This window comes from Eriocheir sinensis, chromosome 7, assembly GCF_024679095.1.
Source record: "Eriocheir sinensis breed Jianghai 21 chromosome 7, ASM2467909v1, whole genome shotgun sequence".
Classification (NCBI taxonomy): domain Eukaryota; kingdom Metazoa; phylum Arthropoda; class Malacostraca; order Decapoda; family Varunidae; genus Eriocheir; species Eriocheir sinensis.
In genome coordinates this window covers 909,099-934,098 of record NC_066515.1, presented here as the reverse complement: position 1 = coordinate 934,098, position 25,000 = coordinate 909,099, and the positions used below count along the sequence as shown (strand labels likewise).

General features: G+C 44.4%; 1 protein-coding gene across 1 annotated transcript in view; it reads right to left on the bottom strand.

Annotated features, from left to right (window-relative positions):
- LOC126995267 (salivary glue protein Sgs-3-like) overlaps positions 1 to 13,874 on the bottom strand; it is a 36,748-nt gene extending 22,874 nt beyond the window's left edge. Inside the window, exon 1 of the mRNA XM_050854757.1 lies at positions 13,837 to 13,874. Coding sequence (XP_050710714.1) covers positions 13,837 to 13,874 — 38 coding nt within the window. The remainder of the gene's footprint in view (positions 1 to 13,836) is intronic.
- Between the last annotated feature and the right edge of the window lie 11,126 nt (positions 13,875 to 25,000).

The following is a 25,000-nucleotide window of genomic DNA, read 5'->3' as shown; positions in this document are numbered from 1 at the left end:
GTCACCCACAGCAGGCACTTCATTATGAAATATGAAGGCTATCAGAAATGACTTAGAAAAAAAGTAGGGAGGTAATGCCACTGGAATCACTAAGTGGATGAATAGCGTGCAAATGGGAGAAAGAAACTGAATACTTCCATGAACGCGCGTCTTCCCTAACTCGCTGTCTCAACTCCCGAAGGTCCCCCCGAGCAAGCCCTTACGAAGCTGCTCTATCCATCTCATGTCCCTTCGGCAGGATCGATCATCTTGTCCCATCTATGAGTTACGTGGGCGTCCTCTCGGTCTCCTTTATTCCAGAAACAACCCTAAAAGCGACGTCCGAAAGGGGAGATGGCGTTCACGGACTAAGCTGGTGACAGGCCTCGATTCATTTCACGGAGTAGTCGCTGGTTCGACACGAAATCATTCCGGCGATACCCCATGATCCTGAGAAGGCAGTTGGTATTTAATAAAAAAAAGTTTTTCACAGAAATATATGAAAATCTAAACACCATGCAGCTGATTATTTAAGGTGAGAGTTAATGTCTACAAACATATCAGTGGTCGAACAAATCATAAAGGAAAACTGCACAGGAAAAAAGATGCAAGCATTCGAGGGGACAGACAGGTTGTGAGTGAGTCGATTGAAAGGTTAAAGGTGAGCGGGGGCGAATGACAGATGAAGGCAGGGAGGGAGTGAGCGAAGGCCGGAGGCGAAGGAAGAAAGCGAATGAGCGATGGAGAGATTGAAGAAAGGCATGAAGTAAAAAAAGGGAGAAATAATGAAGAAAGTAACGTAGCAAAACAAAAGCTTAATCAAGGTGGGTGCATACCCAATAGCTGCGCGTGACCGCGGTGCTCACCCTTGAACCGTCGGCCCTTTGAGCCTGTGGTGGGTAACACCCGGTACACAGCCAATGTGAAATCCGGGATTACCACAGTTTACCTTCTCCAGGTTTCCCCAGGGAACCATTTAACGACCAGCCCGAAAATGAGAATGAACAGATGAGTGAGTTGCACGCCGACAACCCGGGCTAGAATTCGATCCCGCTGAGACATGGGCAGGACGTTAACCACTCCTCCACGGAGGCGAAACAAAAATGAAAGGGAAATAACAACACGTGGTTGGGAAGCCGCAGCCGCCCACACAAAGTGACGCACCCGAGGCTCCGCTACAACCTTAGACATCAAAAGCCGCTGCCCAGCAAAACAGCAAAAGTTAAACGCATGAATTGGAGGAGGTTACAAGAAGTGTTTAATGTAAGCCAACGCAGAGTACCCATGTAATAATAATAATAATAATAATAATAATAATAATAACAATAATAATAATAACAATAACAATAACAATAACAATAACAATAACAATAATAATAATAATAATAATCATAATCATAATCATAAAAAGAAGAAGAAGACGAAGCAGAAGAAGAAACAAACAAATGTAAAATTACAAGAAATTAATAAGCATTGATAAAGCTGTTTATGCCGGTTCCTAATGGTGAAAAATAACAGGGAAGTATATTTGCAGTGGTTTGATCCACGGCACAGAAATGGACCGTACACGTTAATGATTGTTCTGTTTCTTTATCAATCTCTCTCACAATTCGCCGGTCATTACCATCAGTGTACTTCTTTTCTTGCTTCCTTACTTTCTCTTTCATTACTTCCCCAACATTCGTCCTTTTCTTCTCTGCTTTCCTTCCTCCTTATTCGTCTATGTTTACCATGGCTACTCTGCATGTCCTGCTCCCTCGTCCCTCATTTCCATCCAAGTCTCTATCAAATACTAATACCTCTGCAGTCATTGCCTTAATTAATACATCTGATTCTTCTTCCATCATTCCCTTCCCTTCATCCTTCTGCTAATACTGAAGCAATGACAAATATATCCTCCCCTCCTGCTCTTCCTCTATTCCTTCATTATTCCACAAGATATATATTTAATACCCATGCCGCCACTATCATTGGCTTTACTTTATCTTTTATTATATTTTCTTCGGATATTCGAAACGCTATCACGCTTCCATACCTTAACCATGCCCGTCTCCTCTCACTCTGTTCATCCCTTCCTTCTCAAACTTAACTCCCAGCATTGTCCAAACACAAATACCTTCACCATCACTGGCTTACGTATATCCCGTAATGCAGTTTCCCTAATGAATAAGGCTTACGTATACCCCTTTTCCTCCCTCCTCCATTCATCTTCTTCCATCTGTCTTATTAGCCACGGCCGCCTGCGGCCTTCCTTTCTCCGTCACAATAATGTGAGGGAATACCAGTCATCACATTTGCATAAACACCCTTCCTTACCTCCCTCCTTCCCTCCGCTCCACGCAATGCCGCCTTAATCTGGTTCTGGTTCTGGTTCCGCGTCAGATCATATCGATACAAATATGCGCGAGAAACCTCTGGAACCACAGCTGCTCCTCCACGCTCTCTCCCAGGAAAGAGACTGGCTGCTGGCTCATTACGCGGAGGATTATGAGGCTCTTTTCTTGTTTAGTGATTTACTTTAATCGTTTCGTTACCCAACTCAGTGACATGCGGGAGAGTTTAAAGCACGTAGTGCGCGTGCGTGCAGGATGTTCTGTTCACCACTGGCATAGCACAGTTATGGTCGATGATATTCTGTTGGGAGTTGATCGTTTCTGCATCAAACCTCTGCAGGAAGCTTGTTTTAGTGGCCGAAGTAACTCCTGCCGATGACTATTGCATCGGTTCGCTTAAATTGCATGACCACTGTTATGCTGTCTATTGTTTTTTGATCTCGGGTTACTTTGGGGTGTAAAAATCTTGCAGTGATTCACATTCACGCAAATATGCGTGTTATGCACCTGTACAGGTGTCCTGTGCATTAAGATCCAGCTCCAGATTTTAAAAAAATGCTCAGCCATCTCATCTCCAAAGTAAACAGGATGAGTAGCTTGCGTTTGTGTCCTCAGCGATGCTGTCATTTTCGTATTGCATAGCCGTACTCTGTTCCTTTCAGACCACTGAATAATCCTGTAGACGTCTTCCTGGGGGATCTTGCAGTCAGCAGCTTTTCGCCAGGCCTTTGTGTAATAGGCAGAGGCGGACAAAGATTTGAATATTTTAAGTCGATTGTGCTTCCAGTGTTTCCGCACGGCTGTGAGATATGGACACAGCAGTGACTTGGAGAGGCTTGTCCATGTCCTTGGTATCAAGTCCCTTTGCAGGCTCATGGAGTGTCGCTGGGATGTCTTCCTGTTGAACCAGCGACTACGAGATGAAACTGAATGGAAGCCTGTTTCAAATTTACTCCGTGAACGCCAACTCCGGCTATAAAGGAACGTAGCAGTCTTGCTCATTGGGTTGTTTCTGTACGAGACAACCCAGCGTGGAGGAGACCAGCGTAACCCATGGATGAGACAGGTCGATTAAGAACATAAGAACGTTGAAGTCTGCAAGAGGCCGGTAGGCCTATACAAGGCAGCTCCTTTGACCCTAGCTCCCGTGTATCTAACCCCACCTAATATCGCTGTCCATGAATTTATCTAATCTATTTTTGAATGTGACAGTTGTATTGGCACTCACCACATGACTGCTAAGCCTATTCCACTCATCCACAACACTGTTAGTAAACCAATTTTTGCCTATGTCCCTGTTGAATCTGAATTTATCCAGTTTAAACCCATTACTTCGTGTCCTACCCGGTTCTCTTACCAACAAAACCATATGAATACCTCCCTTATTAAAGCCCTTCATCCATTTATAAACCTCGATCATGTCTCCACGCACCCTTCGCCTTTCTAGAGAATGCAAGTTTAACTGTTTGAGTCTTTCCTCGTATGGCAAGTTTCTCAACCCCTGAATCATCTTAATCATCCTCCTCTGCACTGATTCTAACATTTTGATATCAATTCTATAGTAGGGTGACCAAAACTGAACCGCATAGTCAAGATGAGGTCTAACTAATGCTAAATATAGTTTGAGGAAGACTTCGGCGCTTATATTGCTTACGCTCCTTGAAATAAATCCCAGTACCCTATTTGCTCGATTTCTAGCTTGAATGCATTGTGCCCTTGGACGGAGATCAGAGCTCACTAAGACCCCTAAATCTCTCTCGCACCCAGACCTGCTTATGAGAGTGTCATTTAAGCAATAGTTGTGGGAGGGGTTGTTCCTACCTACACTCAGAATACTGCACTTCCCTACATTGAACTCCATCTGCCATTTATCCGCCCAGTCATACAATCTGTTTAGTTCATCCTGGAGAATACTAGCGTCCTGATCCGACTCAATTATTCTACCGATCTTGATATCATCTGCAAACTTACTGACATCACTACTTGTTCCTGTATCTCAGTCATTGATATAAATAATAAACAAAAGTGGACCTAATACCGAACCTTGTGGGACCCCACTCGTAACACATCCCCAGTCAGATCTTTTACCATTGATTTGCACTCTTTGCTTCCTATTGCTAAGCCACGCCTTGACCCAGTTCAAAACTTTACCCTCTACTCCGTGAGCCTGTAATTTAAGCAACAGTCGTTGGTGAGGAACTTTGTCAAACGCTTTTCTAAAATCAAGATAGATTACATCATAATTTTCATCCCTGTCTACCGCCTCAAATACTTTATTGTAGAAGGACAATAGATTGGTGAGGCATGACCTACCTTTCGTGAACCCATGCTGCGAGTCGTGAATTAAGCTATGTTTCTCTAGATGCTCCCGAATGTTCCTGGTTATTATGAACTCCAGCATCTTGCCTATAACCGATGTTAAGCTAATTGGGCGATAGTTTGAAGCAGCTGACCTGTCCCCCTTTTTGAAAATCGGCGTCACATTAGCTACTTTCCATAGGCTGGGCACATAACCAGTATTTACCGACTTCTTAAAGATGTCGGTTAGTGGGTCACTGATTACATCACCTAATTCCTTTAATACTCTCGGAAATATCCCGTCAGGACCTGGCGACTTATTCTTCTTAAGCTTATCTATCTCATCCTGAACTATTTGCCTGGTAATGATTATATCCCTCAATTTATCGCCAGCCCCGCCCTCGTACACCTGAACCCTTTCCGGGATAGTCGTTCGATCCTCTTGTGTGAATACTGAAAGGAAGTAGTCGTTCAACAATGTGCTCATATTTTCGTAATTTTCTACTAGCTCTCCTGTATTTGTTTTCAGCGGTCCAATTTTCTCCCGTGTATTTGTTCTATACATCTGAAAGAAGCCTTTAGGATTACTTTTCGCCTCATTTGCTACTTTGATCTCATAATTCCTTTTTGCTATCCTGGTGTTCTTCTTCACTAATCTAGATAGTTCGACATACCGGCCCCTGAGATGTGTTTCACCAGTCTTTATTTTCTGATAAATTCCCTTCTTTAACCCTATCTCGTGTTTTAGTCCACGAGTCATCCACTTAGGGTCATTGTTTTCTTTTCTAAGTGTTCGCTGTTTTATATGCTGTCCTTGCCCCTCTACTATTACTCTAACTAAATTATTGTAAGACATTTCTACCTGGTTCTCCTGGCTCTCCAACCCACAGTTCTGGACCTCATGAATCCCTAAATTATCCCAGTTTACCCCCTCAAAATGTCTTCGAAGCTCCTCGTAATTTGCTCTTCTAAAATCTGGCACTAACACTGGGTTTGGTTCGTGGGTTACCGCCCAGTCTAAGCTAAAACGAACCGTTCTGTGGTCACTATTTCCTAACTCTCCGCCCACCTCCAGCTCATGTAGCAAGTTTCCATTATTAGTTAGGACTAAGTCTAATATGTTATCTCCTCTGGTAGGCTCAGTAACTACCTGCTTGAGGAAATTATCTTGTATAACTTCAAGAAAAGCCTCGGCTTCCAGGTCACCCACTAGGTCTTCCTAGTCTATATTCCTATAATTAAAGTCCCCCATTACGCAGACATTTTTACTCCTGCTCGCCCTGCCAGTCTCCTGTAGTAATATACTCGCGTCCTGCTTGTTAAGGTTGGGTGGCCTGTACATAACTCCTAGAGTTAGTTTTTCTTTCCCTTTGTAAACGTCCACCCAAACTGATTCTGAATCCATGTTAGTTTTGACTGAATTGTTAACTAAATATTTAAGTGAGTCTTTAACATATAGCGCAACTCCACCTCCCTTTCTGCCCCTTCTGTCTTTGTGAAACATCTGATAACCCGTTATTTCAAATTCCGATCTAAAATTTCTATTGGCAGCGTCTATCCATGTCTCAGTTATCGCTATTTTGTCAAAATCTTCTGAACAAGCTTCACCCCTTAGTAAGTCTATTTTGTTTCTGAGGCTCCTGCTGTTAGTATAGAATATTCTTAGCCCGCCCCCTGTTACTCCCCTATAATTACTTCTAAGTTGCCTGGTTGTATTATGAGCTAGATGTCCTCTCTCATTACTCCTCCCCCCCTCGCCTATACAAAAAAATCCCTCAGGGTACTAAGTGCTCGCTCAAGGGAGTCTGAGAGAGCCTCAACACCCTAGAACGTCAAGTGTATCCCGTCACGGACGTAGAGGGCGTCGTTGCCAAAGAAGAGGTCCCAATTGTCGACGAACAGCCACCCATTGCGGTCACAGTGCTCAGCAAGTCTGCTGTTCACTGCTATCGCCCTTGACAGCCATCCATCGCCAACGCCCCTCCTTGGCAGGACGCCACACACTACTGGCGACCCACCAGCATCTCTTATCCTACCTAACAATTCCCTAAAACGCCGGAGAAGGTCCTCGCTTGGCACACGGGAAACGTCGTTTCCGCCACAGCTGAGAAAGACAATGGGGTTCGATCCCTGGATTGCCAGGAAAGACTTTGGAGCTTGTTTTGGGGTGACAGTTGGGAGTGGAATGAGTGTAGCAACGCTTTCCCTGGCGCATGCTCCCCTTTAGTTAGTTGAGCATGGGAGGAAGATGGTCGAAAAGAGGAAGAGGAGGGCCGGGCAGAGAAGGAGAGAAGCAGCTTAGCAAACTTGTGTGACGATTCAGGTGACGCGGCGCGGCTTGGTAAGCTGTGGGTTCCAGGGCTCTATGACTACCCATGCCAGCTGCTGCGAGCTGTAGTTCACATGTTTTTCTGCATATGACAATTACCTTATTATGACACTACGGAGCAAACTTACGTTCGCATAAGTTGCATTTCCTTAGCCTTGATGCCATAGGTACTTAACCCGGTAGCTGCGGGGGTCATGTTTCTTAGGTCAGGTCAGGTTAGGTTAGGTTAGGTTTATTTAGGTTAAAGGCCCCTCTAAGTAAAATAATGAGAAAAAATCATCACTCACGCAAACCATTTCATAATATATATCAACGCATGTGTGATCAGTTTATGCATCATCTATTTTGGGAGGTTTATATCATGGCAGAAATTTGGCCCATCGCTGCTACACGGTAAAGCCACAAATTTGGCCCGTCGCTGCTACCGGGTTAATTAACCATTGTATTTAATTAACTGTTAAGATAGGTAATAAGTCTTGTTCTATGAGGCAGGTCGTCAGGTGGTGACCCAGGTTAATAATTACTCCAAGGGTCCTGAGAAGTGATGAGTTGTCGTCTTGCGGGTAGGTGCCTTTTTTTCTCTTTCTATGTGTGTGTTTTCCATCAAATTATGCTCATGACAGTTGTGTTATGCTATGAGAATGGCAGAAGGTGTAATGGGTTAGGTGCAAGTGTATCGATTGTTTTGGTGCAGAATTATGCGCAGGCTCCTCAGACATCTGAATCCTAATAAAGTCATGATTTCCTAAAGAAAAGGGGAACTTCGTTGTTGACAGTTATAACATTAATATCAAAGTTAGTGTTTTCTTTGTTTATTTTTTCTCTTCCATATTGTTGCCATCTGGATTTTTTAATTTATTTAAATCAGTGATTCATATCGATTTGATTTAAATCAAACAACCTAGCTGTCGACCCACGCCCCTTATGGCGCAGACGAGTGTTTGTATAGTGGCGCCATCTTCCTAGGCTCATGTTACCCCCGTGAGCTCATTTTTCATCCTCTTAGAAATTTGATTTGAAGTCCGGGTTGACGGGCGGTCTTCAAGACAGCATGCAGGTAGTCTTAGGCCACTCGGCGATGACTTGGAAGGTGTCAGCTTGTAGCGGCAGTCGGGAATCGAACCCGGGTCCTCTAAGCCGCCGAACCCTCACACTGACCACTCTGCCTCCTAATGCGGGGCCATTATAACGCCTGTCTTGATTAAGGGCTTTTAATACGAGGCATTATAAAGTGTACCCTGATGGAAGGCCATTATAAAGCCTGCGCTGGTACGAAGCCATTTATAGTACGCCCACAAAAGAGAACATTATAAGATCTGCCATGATGTGAGGCAATTATAGTCTCCCGTTACGCAAAGTATTGATAATTTATGCCCAGATACTCCAAATAAACTACTATTGAGTGGAAGTTATTGTCACAACTCTACGTACACTACGCAAAGGCCATGAATATAGGTTTTGTATGGCGAGCAAGTCCTGCTGAAGGCTGACTGTATTCAAACAGTGATGCGGGTGATCACCCTTATTATCGCGCCTGGCGTCTCAAAATGCAGTTTAGATGTGTGTCGAAAAGAACACCAGGCACTAAAATAAGTCATAGGTAAAGCGTAGATCTACAGGTGCCGGGGAGGGATAACGCTGGGTTCCGAATTCCGTATTCCGTAAGTATGGAGGTGTTACGCTCCCCTGAAAATGATAAATAGAAACAAATATACAAACACAAAAAAATAAGACCAATAAATGTTTCAACAGACCACATGAAGCCTTACCGGCATGCCGCTGGTTAAGTTATCAAATCTCCAGTTTGCTTCTGTTCGTCAAAAATTCTCAGATTCAGTTATGTAAGTGAATCACCCGAATATATTTAGTCAACAATTCCTTTAAAAGCGTTGGTTACGTGGTGTTACTTTACTGGCTCTTCGTTTGGATTTGCGCACGGAGCTGCACCGTTTATCTTTGCAGAAATAGTGCCATTTTTCTGCTTTGTGATATTAGGCGTCAGTGAACGTAAACTCAAAACTAATCAAACATTGGATCTCTGTCCTTTTCTGCATCAGGTGCCTTTTTCAGTTAAAATCCATCACCAGCAGTAGTATACACGCTGCTCAATCAATTCTTTATTTGTTCTGAGAAGCGAGGAGAATCAGCAAAGGCAGCAGATATTAAAAACTGGGATTAAGAAGGAGGATACGAAAACTAAAAGAGGGAGATATGAAAGGGAGACTAGCAAAATACAATTGCAGGTAGGGATGAGAGAGGGAGGGTGAGACAGGGAGAGGGTGTATGAGGTAGAAGGAGCGAAGTTCGAGGAGGAGGAGGACAGAGAGGAGAAAAACGAGGATCAAGAGTGTTGTTAGGGTGAGTTAGTTAAGTGTAAAACGGGAAGGAACAGAGGAAATAAGAGAAAGGGTTGAAGAAAGATGAAAAAGTAATAAGAAAAGGAGAAGGAAAAGCAAATAGGAGTAGGAGGAGGAGAGAAAGAAGAAGATGAAGGAGGAGGAGGAGTAATACATAGGAAGAACAGACACCAGAAGACCTGTCGGTCTATGGCGAGGGTGTCTGTCTACTACCGCTACTACTAGTAATCTATGTGTGGTAGGACAGGATAGAATAGATGAAGGCTCCTCCCCACCCACCTCTCCCTCCGGCAACGTGCCGGCAGAAAATAGTAAGAAGAGGACAGCATGTGCCTTTAAGGAAGAAAAGACATGGAAAATTTACAGTAAAGAGAGAAGCATGGAAATTACTACCCTTAACTTACGCTGGTGACCTAAGCTGTGGGGAAAATTATTAACTCAAAGTCTTTAGGTTGGAGCCGTGCTGCAGTGTGCCTGAAGCATACGAAAAGGGTCAGTAAAACCCTATATCCCTGAAGTACTTATCTAATGAAAACTTGAAACTATTGATACTCTGTGAGCTAACTACTGGCGGCGGGAGTCTATTCAAGTGATCAACGACTCAATTATTGAAATAACTTTTGCGCCCCAATGTGTTACATCTGTTTCCCTTTAACTCCATACCGTTGCTGCGTGTTGTTGTGTTGGGGTCTCTCTGAAATACTATCTGGGTTAATGTTTTCGAATCTATTAAGGATTTTGAACGCTTCGATTAAGTCCCCTCTTACCCTTCGCTTTTTTAAGGAAAACATATCTAAACGCTTTAAACACCCCTCATACGGCAAATTACGGAACGCTGGAATTTATTTGGTTGCTCGTCTCTGTATATTTTCTTGCAAAACTTGATCTTTGATATAATTCGGTGACCAGAACTGGACGGCGTATTCTACGTGTGGTCTTACAAATGCTGAATATAATTTCTTCATAAGTTCGGGTGATTTATAATCAAAGTTTCTTGAGATTAATTAACCCTAACAACATATTGGCTTTTTTACTCGCCGCTGTACTTTGATCACTCATTTTAAGAGTGTTACTGATAATGACACCAAGATCTTTTTCTTGTTTTACTTCGCTGAACTCGTGTCCTTGAATCTGATATTTAAGTTAGGATTCTTTTTACCTTTGTGCATTACTTTACACTTATCTAAGTTGAAACACATTTGCCACTTGTCGCTCCAGTCGGCAAGTCTTATTAAATCTGATTGAATATTCTCGCAATTTTTACTGGTCGCTACCGTACCTCCTAATTTGGTGTCGTCGGCGAATTTGGCTACTTTTGATAGGATATCAATCTCTAAATCGTTCACGTAAATTATGAATAGTTTTGGCCCCAAGACCGACCCTTGGGGCACGCCACTGGTTACGGGTTGCCAATCGGATGCTTCACCAGTGAGAACTATACGCTGTTGTCCATCTGTGAGCCAGTCATGAATCCACGCGCACAAATGGTCACTTATACCGTGGGAACGCAGTTTTGAAATAAGCCTAATGTGGGGAACTTTATCAAACGCTTTCTGAAAGTCTCGGTAAATTATGTCACATGAGGATCGGGCGTCCCAGCTTGAGTATATGTCATTGAAGAAAGTTAATAAGTTGGGGAGGCAAGATCGGTTACTACGAAATCTGTGCTGATTATCAGTTATCAAATCATTTGTTTCGAGGAAAGTGATCACTTTATCCCTGATTATTTTTTCGAATAGTTTAATTAGGACAGACGTAAGGCTGATAGGACGATAATTACTGGGAAATATAAATTAATTGAAAAAAGAAGAGAAGATGAACTAGTTAGGTCGGCAGAGTAGGCTGACATAAAGGACAACTACGTATATGGAAAAAATGCGGGAACGCGTCTGAATGAGGAGGAAAAGTTAAGGAGATGATTATGGTTTAAAATAAAACAGGAGTAGGAGAGCAATTGGGCAGATAGAGAGGATGTGAATAAATATAGAAGATAGATATAAAGGCTAGCTGAATAGCAAAGATGAACTGACAGAATACCTAAAGACCTAAACAACCTAAACTTGAACAACTTAAACAACTCGCTATTCGGTCATGGTTGAATTATTGAAATGTGGTTGTCGGGCACTGTCGAGTTATGGTGGGTGGGTGGCTTCCTCGTGTCAGTATGTCTAATGAAGAAGAAAGGTGCCAACTTTACATTGTTTGATACATACTGATGCATCTATGCTAAATATCGTCTGTATCGTCTCCGCCAGTTCCTTTCCCCTTCACAGAGGCTATCCATATATAGGGGCCTTATCCGCCCTCGTATGGAGTATGCATCTAATGCGTTTGGGGGGTCTACACATACAGCTCTCTTAGACAGAGTAGAGTCTAAGGCTCTTCATCTCTTCAACTCCTCTTCTCTTACTGATAGTCTTCTACCTCTCAAATTCCGCCGTCATGTTGCCTCTGTTTCTATCTTTTATCGATATCTTCATGCTGACCGCTCTTTTGAACTTGCTAACTGCATGCCTCCCTCCTCCCTCGGCCCCGCTACACTCGACTTCCTACTCTAGCTCATCCCTATACTGTCCAAATCTCTTCTGCAAGAGTTAACCAGCATCTTCATTCGTTCATCCCTTTCGTTGGTAAACTCTGGAAAAATCTTCCCTCGTCTGTATTTCCTCCTACCTACGACTTAACCTCTTTCAAGAGAGTGTCAAGACACCTCTCCTCCCGAAACTGACTTCTCTTTTGGCCACTCTTCTAAACTCTTTTTATAGGGGCAGTTTTTAGCGGACTTTTTTTTAGAGCTGTTGCCAGGTTAATCCGTGAATGCCAACTCGGTTTATATGGGCACGTGGCACGCCTCCCGGACATCGATCCTTCCCTCAGGTTTGCTTCGGTCCGAGACAACTCTGGGTGGAGGAAACCAAAATGACGCCCACGTAACTCATGGCTGGGGCAAGTCGATCGATCCTTGATGGGGACTAGAATGGGAAGGGTAGCTGCGTGGAGGCTTGTACGGGTTGACCGTCTGGGCCGGAATCGGCGGGTGCGTGAAGCGACGCGCCTCCTGGCTCATGTTCCCCGTTAGTAAGTTAATAGTTAGTGTGTAGGCGTACTTCCAGCAGGAAGAAAAGATAAATGCTGAAAGGCAGAGACGAAAGTTCTACTGGGCAGGGTGTCATCACTGAAGCACAGTTATGAGAGTGAATATGATGTATTCCATCGGGTTCATATTGCTTCTGAAGGTTCACGCCAGATAGGGCATAGAAAACATTAACGGCAAAGTCGTAGGTTGGAGGAAAATTAGGAATACGCCCTGACTCGTCTAAAATGGAATTTTCTGAAAAGGAGTTCAGCGAAAAGTTCAGTTATAGAGAGGTCTTGGAATGAATGATACAGATGTTCCTATGCAGTAAAGATACACAATTCCCGTCACTTGTACAAATTATGTTTTGTCTTCATTTACATAATGTTTGATCTTCATTTACATATGGATATAAATATTGGTTGGGAAACAGAAGGTATGTGAAAGATACGTAGAGTAATCGTAAATGAAGAAATACGGCGAATAAATTTAGTCCGTTAAGAGGTAGTGCATCTATACGCGAGTTTGTGAGAAGATAATGGCGAAAGGGTAAAATGAGAACATAACAGTTTTGTTTAAATAGGGTTATTGATATATAAGCTCCACCTCACTGATTTATAAATCAGTGGCGGGGCGGGAAGTGGAACGGATTAAAGTGTGTGTGTGTGTGTGTGTGTGTGTGTGTGTGTTATGAGTGGACGTGATTTATCATGCTGATCACGTCCATCATTTAATATTCCTTCGGCGGAATCGAGGAGACATCAAACACTCTCTCTCTCTCTCTCTCTCTCTCTCTCTCTCTCTCTCTCTCTCTCTCTCTCTGTTTTGCTCCACTAATGCGAAGGAGAGCACGTATCACTTCGCCTGACCAGATACTCAAAGAAAAAGTTCTTCCGTCACCATCACCTAAACTCAGCATCATTTGTAGCGACATGATTATAAAAATACTGGGCTCATGATGACATAGATAGTTCGATAGATATTCAACAATTTGGTAGCATGAAGTTATCCACCACTGGTTTCCTCAGCTGCCCTCAGCAGGCAGTTTGCAGTCACGGTTGTCTCCCCTTGCAACAAACAACGTGCAGCGTCCTGCGTCACTAAATTTAGCCCTCTCTGCTTCCTGGTGCTCGTCAACGATGCCCTCATGGACACCCCGCATCATTGGAAGTACGTAGACAAGAGCACCGTGGCTGTCCCTCTCAACACAGAGGCTCCGGACTACGGAACACTTCAGTCGTCCCTCGATGGCCTCCAGGCGGGGACGATGGAGAACAGTGTAACTAACAAAATCACATTTCTGTACTTCCACAAGAGGAGTGCACCATCAGGGCAGCCTCATACGTGCTTTGCATGTCCCGAATACTCATAGTGTTGGCTACAGAATTATTGCAATATAACATCATTCATGCTGCCTGAACTCAGGTATGCCTGCCTGGGGTTGGCGTCCTCACTGACCCTCACCCGACGACAGCAGCGTGCGTGGCTTCAGAAGTCGTCATGCAGGGGTAGTTTAGGCCCTGCCTATAACACTTACGACCACGCCATGACCACCCTGGGTTTACCAAGGCTGTCTGACACCCTTAGGGAAGTCAAAGAGGACTTGCTACACCACCGTCGCTACCGCCACGTTTTTTTTTTTTTTTTTTTTTTTACAGCAAAGGAGACAGTTCAAGGGCACATAAAAATCAAACATTAAAAAAAAAAAAAAGCCCGCAACTCACTGCTCCTAAAAAGAATCCAAAGAGGTGGCCGAAAGATAGGTCAGTTTCGGGAGGAGAGGTGTCCTGATACCCTTCTCTTGAAAGAGTTTAAGTCGTAGGCAGGAGGAAATACAGATGAAGGAAGAGTGTTCCAGAGTTTACCAGCGTGAGGGATGAAAGAGTGAAGATGCTGGTTAACTCTTGCATAAGGGGTTTGGACAGTATAGGGATGAGCATGAGTAGAAAGTCGAGTGCAGCGGGGCCGCGGGAGGGGGGGAGGCATGCAGTTAGCAAGTTCAGAAGAGCAGTCAGCGTGGAAATATCGATAGAAGATAGAAAGAGAGGCAACATTGCGGCGGAATTTAAGAGGTAGAAGACTATCAGTATGAGGAGGAGAGCTGATGAGACGAAGAGCCTTAGCCTCCACTCTGTCCAGAAGAGCTGTGTGAGTGGAGCCACCCCACACATGAGATGCATACTCCATACGAGGGCGGACAAGGCCCCTGTATATGGACAGCAACTGTGAGGGGGAGAAGAACTGGCGGAGACGGTACAGAACGCCCAGCCTCGAGGAAGCTGATTTAGTAAGAGATGAGATATGAAGTTTCCAGTTGAGATTTTGAGTTAAGGATAGACCGAGAAGGTTTAGTGTTGAGGAAGGTGATAGCTGGGTGTTGTCAAAGAATAGGGGATAGTTGTTTGGAAGATTGTGTCGAGTGGATAGGTGGAGAAGCTGTGTTTTTGAGGCGTTGAAGGACACCAGGTTCTTCTTGCCCCAATCGGAAATAATAGTAAGGTCTGAGGCTAAGCGTTCTGCAGTCTCCAGCCTTGAGTCGTTAAGTTCCTGAAGGGTGGGTCTTCTATTAAAAGAAGTTGAATAATGCAGAGTGGAATCATCGGCGTAGGAATGGATAGGACAGTTCGTTTTGGAAAGAAGATCATCAATGAACAACAGAAAAAGAGTGGGAGATAGGACAGAACCCTGTGGGACACCACTGTTAATAGATTTAGGGGAAGAACAGTGACCGTCTACCACGGCAGAAATAGAACGGTCAGAAAGGAAACTGGAGATAAAGGTACAGAGAGAAGGATAGAAACCGTAGGAGGGTAGTTTAGAAAGCAAAGATTTGTGCCAGACCCTATCAAAAGCTTTTGATATGTCCAGCGCAATAGCAAAAGTTTCACCGAAACGGCTAAGAGAGGATGACCAAGAGTCAGTTAAGAAGGCTAGAATCACCAGTAGAACGCCCCTTGCGGAACCGATACTGGCGATCAGATAGAAGGTCAGAAGTGGAAAGGTGCTTTTGAATCTTCCGGTTAAGGATTGATTCAAAAGCTTTAGATAGACAAGAAAGTAAAGCAATAGGACGGTAGTTTGAGGGATTGAGCGGTCACCGTTCTTAGGTACAGGCTGTATGAAGGCATACTTCCAGCAAGAAGGAAAGGTAGATGTTGACAGGCAGAGGCGAAAGAGTTTGACCAGGCAGGGTGACAGCACGGAGGCACAGTTTTTAAGGACAATAGGAGGCACTCCATCAGGTCCATAAGCCTTCTGAGGATTGAGGCCAGAGAGGGCATAGAAAACATCATTTTGAAGAATCTTTATAACAGGCATAAAGGAGTCAGAGGGGGGATGAGTAGGAGGAATATGCCCAGAATCGTCCAGAGTGGAGTTTTTAGAAAAAGTTTGAGAGAAGAGTTCAGCCTTAGAGATAGATGAGACGGCAGTGTTGCCGTCAGGACTGAGGAGTGGAGGGAAAGATGAAGAAGTGAAGTTGGAGGAGATGTTTTTGGCTAGATGCCAGAAGTCACGGGAAGAGTTAGAGAAAGCAAGGTTACCACTCGACGCCCCCGCCTGCTTCACCGGGCATCACAGTGAACTCATCCACCAGTGCGGCGGTCCCTGACCGTGAGACACTAAGTGCGGTGCCGTAAATAGTGCGCACAGTAACCAATGAAAAGAAGACAACCCAGAGGACCGCAGTGATAATTAATGACAGCAACTCACCGCTGTTCACTTTGATCCCACCACACCAGCCAAGCCCTGCCATGGCCTCCCAGCCCCTCCCTCAAAATCCCGTAACTCTTTTTTATCACATTTGTCGTATTAGCTAAGACAGGTTTATTTTTATCACATTTGTAGTACTAGCCAAGATTATAATATGTACATTTTTCGCCTAACAGCCACCAAAATTTAACCTTTTATTATTATTATATTTATTATTATTACTGCTACTATCAACACACACACACACACACACACACACACACACACACACACACATTCATTCCTCTTCACCTCGCTCCTCTTTCAACTCTAATCCTCTTGTTGACTTTCGCTTTCTCTGTTTGGCATTTCACGTCTCTCTGTCTCTCCCCACGCTCTGCTCGCCTCTCCCTTCCTCTTCCTTTGCAGCGAGGGCAACGCGAGCCACTACAAAACAGCAAAGGAAAAAAACAAGTGAATACAAGCACATGAGCTGACTTGTATTAACTTCACTGAGATAAATGAGAGAGAGAGAGAGAGAGAGAGAGAGAGAGAGAGAGAGAGAGAGAGAGAGAGAGAGAGAGAGAGAGAGAGAGAACAGGATGTACAACAGTGGAAAGAACGGACAGGGGAAACGTCGTGAAGGGAATGGAGTGAAGAGAACGAGAGAGGGAGGAAAAGGGGGAAGAATTCAAGACGAGGAAGTTACACGAGGAAGCGGAGGTCACGGGCGGTAGAGGACATAGACGGAGGAGAGATACGGAACAAAGAGGGATGGAAGGGCAGGAGGATCAAGAGGGAGAGAGGAGAAGAACGGAAAGGGGAGAGAAAGACTGGAGGAACGAGTGAGGATTAAAGAAGAGAAGAGGGAAGGAATAGAATGAGAAGGGGAAAGGAGAGGAATGGAGGAACGGGGAACACAAAGGAACACAAAGGAAGAACAAACAACAGCAGACCTGCTGGTCCTTTCGAGGTTGTTTGTGACAAGCTACACTAACTATCTAATCAAAGGTGGAAGATGAAGGACAGCAAAGGAGAAGGCTCCGACCCACCCCCCCATCCCTCCAGCCAAAGCTGGCAGGAAAGGAAAAAGAACCATGCAGCATGGAAAAACTGCATGGAATTTATGTAGGAAAGAGGAAAGAACTACCATTACTGCTACCACTAACCGGGCAATAAAAGCGGACAAGGACACCAGTATTCGAAAGAACTTAACGTTACTACGACAATGAGTAATATCTTAGTTGCTGGTTGGATTCAAAACACTTGTCTAATCTATTCTTGAAGGCCGTAACTGTTGTACTATCAACGACATCACAAGGTAGAGAGTTCCAAACATTAACAACTCGATTGAAGAAGAAGTGTTTAGCTTCGTGCGACGAGAATCTTTTACCACTTATCTTCAAATTGTGATTTCTTCTTGTTCTATTTGATCGATCAATTGTAAAGTAATCTTCCGCATTAATATCACTGAATCCTTTGAACATTTTAAACACTTCTATTAGATCGCCTCGCATTCTTCGTTTTGATAGGCTGAATAAATTTACTTCTTTAAGCCTTTGTTCATATGACAAATTTCTCAACCTAGGAATCATCTTTGTTACTCTTCGTTGGACCGTTCCAACTTTTCTATGTCTTTTCTGTAGTAGGGAGACCAAAACTGTACACAGTACTCTAGACGGTCGAACCAACGAATTATACAGATTTTAATATTACTTTTCCGATTTATTATTAAAGACTCGTCCTATGAAGCCAACCAATTTTTTTGCAGTTTTAACTACCTCTGAACAATGCTGACCGTGCTTTAAATCGCGTGCTATAGTTATTCCAAGATCCTTTCTGTACTTCATGCAGAAAGTTTGTTGCCATTCATTACGTACCGAACGCAATTGTTATTTTTCCGATGTGCAACACTTTACATTTCTCAACGTTAAATTTCATTTGCCATTGATTGGCCCAACGTGCAAGTCGATCTATATCTGATTGTAAAGCTTCTTCGTCGAGTATCGCAGTTACTTTACTAGCAATTTTGTGTCATCAGCAAATTTTGATACTTTGCAAATGAGCCCATCATCGATATCATTAACATAAATTAAGAAGATCATGTGGCCAAGCAATTATACTTGATGTACTACGCTTTTGACATCGAGCCAGTTAGATGTAACACCGTTTAGAACTACTCTCTGTTTCCGCTCAGAGAGCCAGTCCGCAAGCCAATTGTGAATGTTACCCGAGATACCGTGCGCCAGTAGTTTGCTGAGCAATCGTTGGTGGGGGACCTTATCAAATGCCTTTTGAAAATCCAGATATATGATATCTACTGATCTGCTTTCATCGAACACCTCATATATATAGTGAAAAAAATCAAGTAAGTTAGTCAAACACGAACGTTTACTACGGAAGCCATGTTGCGAATTATTTATAATATTATTTTCTTCGAAGAATTTCACCATATTGTCGCGAATGATAGTCTCCATTAACTTACAAACAATAGATGTCAGGCTAATTGGTCGATAGTTTCCTGGATGAGACTTGTCCCCCTTTTTGAAAATTGGTGTGACATTTGCAAGTTTCCAATCCGACGGAACTTTTCCAGCTGTTAAAGATTTATTGAATATGATGGAGAGCGGTTTACAAATTTGATGTTTGATTTCTTTTAAGACCCTAGGGGTAATTTTGTCTGGACCAGGAGCTTTGCTTACTTTAATCTTTTCAATTGTGCGTAAAATGTCACTTTCTACGATGAGCACGCCACTTAACATCTTTTCGGTCCTTCTAACCTCCGGCGGTTGAGGTGATAAACAATCTTCGTCGGTAAATACGGATGCGAAAAAAGTTATTTAGGATTGTAGCCATTTCATTTTCATCGTTCGTGTGGTTACCATTTTCATTAGCAAGCGGTCCGATACCACAAGTGAGTGACTTTTTATTATTTACAGAGCTAAAAAATTCTTTAGGATTAGATTTACTTGTTTCATATATATTCTTCAAGATTTTCTTGCTTCGTTTTATTAATTTCTTGGTTTCGCGGCGAATTCTGTCCAACTCTAGTTTGTCAGCCTCGCTCTGAGATGATATGTACCTACTGTATACGCGTTTTTTTAGAGATAGGCTATTTTGAATTTCGTTATTCCACCATTTGGGTTTCTTCTTAGAAGCTGAACGTCTGTTACGATAGGGTACGCATATGCTTATGGCATTGTTCAATATTGTGGTGAAGGCCCCCCAAGATTTATCAATATCTGTTTCCGCCGTGATTTCAGTCCAGTCAGAATTATTTAGAATTGATCGGAGTCTTACGAAATTCGCTCTCTGATAATCAGGCACCTTTTCTTTACTAGGAGTTTCTTTACTTTCTTTCATATTGATGCTGAATGTGATTGTTCGGTGATCGCTAGAACTAAAAACTGGACCAACATTTACTTCGTTAACTAGATCAGCTGTCGTTGAAAAGATAAGGTCAAGTATATTATTTTCCCGAGTCGGTTCTTGAACGTGCTGATGTAAATCACTTTCTAGTAAATTTGTGTACAGGTCGAGCCCTGTATGACAGTTCAACGGTTCACCCCATCTTTTCACTGGCAAGTTAAAGTCCCCAACAATTACTGCCTCGCAACTGCTACTTGTTTCTAATAATAATTCACTTAATGCGTGGTCGATATCAAGAGTCTGCCTTGGCGGTCTGTAGATAAGTCCAATTACTATTTTACGAGATTTATTTTTAATTTCAATGAAGACCGTGTCTACATTGGTTATAATATCTGTTTTCACGGATACTGGATGGAGAGAGTTGTGGATATAAAGATAACGCCTCCACCCTGTCTGTTCTCTCTTTCATGACTAAAATGGTATAACCCGGTAATCTATATTCCGCAATGAAATCTCTATTTGAAGTGTCTATCCAAGATTCTGTGACTCCGATGATGTGATAATGATTTGTAGCTGCGAGGACTTCTAAGTCTTCAAATTTGTTACGTAGGCTACGAGCGTTTACATAGGCTTTAATGTGATTCGAGTCAGGAGTTTTTCGGGTTGAGTGCACCCTTACGGTGGAGCTGCTGGTGTTCTCGCCTCCGCGTTTTTGGCTTTCGAAGAGCCACTTGGTCACAGAGCAGCCTCCCGAAACGGGCTGCTCCAACAGGGTTTAAGTGAATGCCATCAGGAAGGAACAAGTCCGAATCGTAGTAAAATTGTTCCACAAGTTAGCGAACTGGACGTTTTCTTGTGAGCAAAGGACTGAAGTCTGTTGTTTGTGCTGAAGGCCTTACTGTAAAAAGCTAGATTCGGCACCGACCCTCAGGAGGATTCCTGAGATTATGATGTTACTGGCATCCGTTTTACGTTTATACTGCTTGATCATGCGGCGGTATTTCTCAAGCAGTTCCTCAGAAAGGTTGTCTTTACGTCATTTGTCCCCGCGTGAATGACAAAGAGGTGTTTCGGTCGGCATTTCTCGTGACATCATCGCACGCTGCGGTGATGTCGTCCAGTCTGGCACCTGGATAGCAGTAACGTTTTCTGCGGCCGTTTGATGAACGACCACAGAACTCAACCAGCTGGCCACGCACCATGGAGTCCCCAACTAGGCGAGTCTCGAACTCATCCTCCATGGTGTCTGCCAGCACCTGGAAACTATTGAAGGGAGTGGGGGTCAGTAAATCCTTGGTTGCCTGCTTCGGTTTGGCTCCATTCCTTACAGGTTGGAACCCAACATCCTGTGAAGCAGGAAGAGAAGCGTTAAGTGGGGCAGGCTGGAAGTTGTCCTGTGAGGCAGGCTGGGAGTTAGCCTGTGAAGCAGGCTGGGGTTAGCCTGTGAGGCAGGCTGGGGTCAGCCTGTGAGGCAGGCTGGCGGTTGTTCTGTGAGGCAGGCCGGGGTTAGCCTGTGAGGCAGGCTGGGGTTAGCCTGTGAGGCAGGCTGGGGTTAGCCTGTGAGGCAGGCTGGGGTTATCCTGTGAGGCAGGCTGGGAGTCAACCTGTGAGGCAGGTAACACGTCCTCCCGTGAAGCAGGAGGGTCGTCTGGAGAGGGCACAGTCTCAGTGGAGGCCTCTCCACCATCGATAGTGGAGTCACTGCCACATTTGTTAAAACAAATTCCTGAAGGGCTACAAATTTCTTTTCAAGATCATTGTGCTTGACTTTCCACTCAGTCACAGCCTTCTGTAGATGTAATCTTTGAACGCAGAGGCGGCAAGTTTTACTCAGCTGGAAGAACTGAGCTGCAAAACGTCCGGGACAGACGTCACACTTAAGGTTCGAAGGCATTGTTAGAATTTTAAGCGAGTTAACAGTTTGGGCAAATATTAAAAGCGCTTTCGAAATACTTTAAATTGTGACCATAAATTGAATTGTATAAAAATTGTGCATGGAAATTAGATACTGCTGTGTTAGATGCCTCCAACACTGGGAGTTCGCTCCCACAGGGTCTTGAAAACGCCTCAAAGACCAATCGCTTGTCCTGAGCCTCGGTCACGAGAGAGACTTTCACAACCCGGCGCTTTTCAGCTATTGTCCTCGAAGTTTTGTCCCATAGCACGGGGCCGGCGTAGTCACACAGAGCAGAGCTGGCAAGGGAGGAGAGGAACCAGCAATTCGTTCCCACTTTCCGAAACGTCTAACCCAACTCTGCGACCCTTTCGAGGCCTGGCCAGTGGCACCTGTCACCAGGTGTTCTCCACCAACTCTAGAGAGTATCAGACGCCCTTCCTGAGAGACCAAAAGACTGAAATATTCCTTGAGTATAAGATAAACCCTCAGAAACTCCACCTAGAAGCCGGGAGGTACAACCTCAAATGGCCCACGGAAGATATCTCTTTCAGGAGAAAAAAAAACAAGAACCAGCTGTTATGCAGAATAGAGATGGGAGTACCGTCGATAGAGGGGAGGGACGGGGAGCTCACACCGACAACTGGTTCCCAGGGAGGCTTTTATTAGTGTAGAGGTCGCCACACTCCTCTACACCGCAGGCCTAAATAATTAGGCACGGTCCAGCTGACTAGGACCCTGGAACTCCAGCCATTGTCTCATAAAGAGATCCTCTGCCTGCAGTCCAATCCACCACTGCTGCTGCCCAGAGGCTTCACCGTGACCCTGGCACGGGAGACAGATCAGGTATTACACCTTGTCCAAGGGTGACCTGAGACTATGCAGGGCAGGGACGTCTAGTTCCCTGAGGTGAAAACAATTCACCCGCATACCAGAGAAGGGAAGGAGGGAAAGGAGAGAAAGACTGGAGGAACGAGTGAGGAATACAGAAGAGGAGAGGGAAGGAAGAGAATGAGGGGGGGCGGAAGGAGATGAACGGGATGGGGAGGCAGTGGAGGGAATAAGAAGGGGTAGGATGTAGAAGAGGAGGGAGAAGTGAATCTTGAGGAAGGGAGAGTGAGGGAGGTGAGGAAATTATGGAGGTATTAGAAGAGAAAATATGAGTTTTGCCCGGTAGCAGCGACGGACCAAATTTGTGACTTTACCGTGTAGCAGCGACGGGCCAAATTTGTGCCATGATATAAATCCCCCAAAATAGATGATGCATAAATTGATCACAAATGCTTTGATATATATTATGAAATGGTTTGTGTGAGTGATGATTTTTTCTCATTTTTCTCGCTTAGAGGGACCATTAAGAAACATGATCCCCGCTGCTACCAGGTTATGGGAAAGTGTCCGTCAAAGGCAAAAGGATTAAGAGGGATAGGAGGAGGAGGAGGAAGGAAAAAAGAAGGAATAAGAGGAGGAGGAGGAGGAAGAAGATGATTAAGAGAAAGCCTGGGGTGGGGAATTAAAATTTAGTGTTTGCGGAGCTTCCGAGGTTAATTTTATGTGAGCCTCAGCGCCGTGTTTCTTCCCGTCTGTCTTCATAGCGGCGCGCCTCATTTATTAAACAATACCTGATGGGCCGTTTGTTTCTGCATTACGTCTGAGGTATTTTAATCAATAAATAGTCTGATGTCCTCGCCGTTGACCCCCCTCTCTCTCTCTCTCTCTCTCTCTCTCTCTCTCTCTCTCTCTCTCTCTCTCTCTCTCTCTCTCTCTCTCTCTCAGTATTGCTCCGCTCGTGCTAGGGAGAGCACGTACTACTTGGCTACAACCAAAGATCAACACAAGGTCATTTTGAGAGCCCTTCGTAAATTATGTGTTCATGAGCTTACGAATACTTAACTTTTCAAGCCCTGGTCCACCAAGCGTTTCGTGAGGTAAGAGCTTCGTAACTGCCGTTGGAATCAGAAGTCTCCCTCCCCCTCGCCTGGACTAGCCACTGCAGACACTTGCTACACACTCGCAAAGGACACACTCACCGATTGGTATCGTAAGACTCTTCCGCTCCTCACGTCAGCTATTTCTAAAGGTCAAAGAGGTGGTCAGTCGGGTTCTAATGAGTGTTTCTTCAGGTTCACGGTACAGAGGAAGGGTCAAACTACCACCAGGGTCATAAAACTACTCCTGGAAATGCCCACAACTCCTACGAAAGCCTTGTCAAATAGGTGTTCTTGGGCAACGAAATGTCTTATAATGCGACCCACATGCCTCACGCCCCCTCGGAGGAAATCAAGTAAACTCCTCACGGGACGGAGGTTAAAGTAAGGCAAATAAAAAGCTTCTTGTAGATATAATGATGCAAAGGAACATACTCATATAACAAAGAAATAACTCTGGGCGACGTGTGGCAACCTGACACACACCCAAAGCCATTGCTTCCTCGCCTCTCAGAAACACGCCTTACCCTCCTCCTCCTCCTCCTCCTCCCTCTTCACCTCTGCCCCTCCTCACCCTTGCACTCAAGTCTTCCACTATTCCAACATTTGCTCTTGCTCTCCTTATGAATTATTTTATTTCCTTTTTTCTTCCTTTAATTCCCCTACGTCTCTTCACACCTCATTCTCTCATCCTCGACCCCCCTCTCTCTCTCTCTCTCTCTCTCTCTCTCTCTCTCTCTCTCTCTCTCTCTCTCTCTCTCTCTCTCTCTCTGTGTGTGTGTGATTGTAAATTTGTACACTTCCTGTTGCATGTATTCCATCCTATTTTTTTCTTTCTCTAATCTTCTTCATTCCAGCGTCCCTTTCCTCTTCTTTCCACCTCCGGCCTTTATTCTTACCTTCCACCCGGTGGCGGTGTGTGTGTGTGTGTGTGTGTGTTGCAGGGATTTATACCTCTCGTAACAGCACGCCACACGCAATACAGTAAACAAACCTATCCGTATATCTCACTGTAATGGATCTGCTTCCTTTTATAAAACATGTTCTCATTTTCTTGCTGAAAAACATTAAATATAACGCATTTAATGTAAATGTGGAGACTCCGTATGGCTTACCGTGACCCCGACCCTCACTTAATTTAGAAAGCCAGAAGGCATCGTAGCGCTTTGTGGATCGGCCCGTGGCCTTCCGAAAGCGTACGTTATCACTCAATCAATAGGGTTATACGCCGGGGGCGCGTCGCCTCGCCCAACCTAGGACACCAAACCCGGGGGCTTCTCAAGGCAAGTCTCTGTGCAGGTCCCCCTTCCATCCTGAATACCACAGGGCGAGGACAGTCGATATGCTCATTATAACAATAATATTATATAATAACTATAAAAACATAAGAATCAATAACAATTACAACAACAATATTAATAGTAATAATACTTATAATATCACAATAATTATGATAATAATCAATCGATCAGTCAGTAGAGGCATTCTCTGGCGCGGGGAGGAGGGTCAGCTCGAGCACCCTACGACGCTACACTCAGTCTCCCAAGTACCTCCTGGCATGATCTGTCGACTCGCCCGAGCCAGGAATTCTGTGGGCGTGTCCTTGGCCACCTCCACTCGGGACTGACGCTTCCATAAACAAGCCAGTGAACAAGGCCGACTTCTGGGTGTCGTGCCTCATGGTCATATTGCCGAAGTTAGTGTTCCCAGACTTTGCAGGTAATAGTCCTCGATCCAGTCTCGCGGA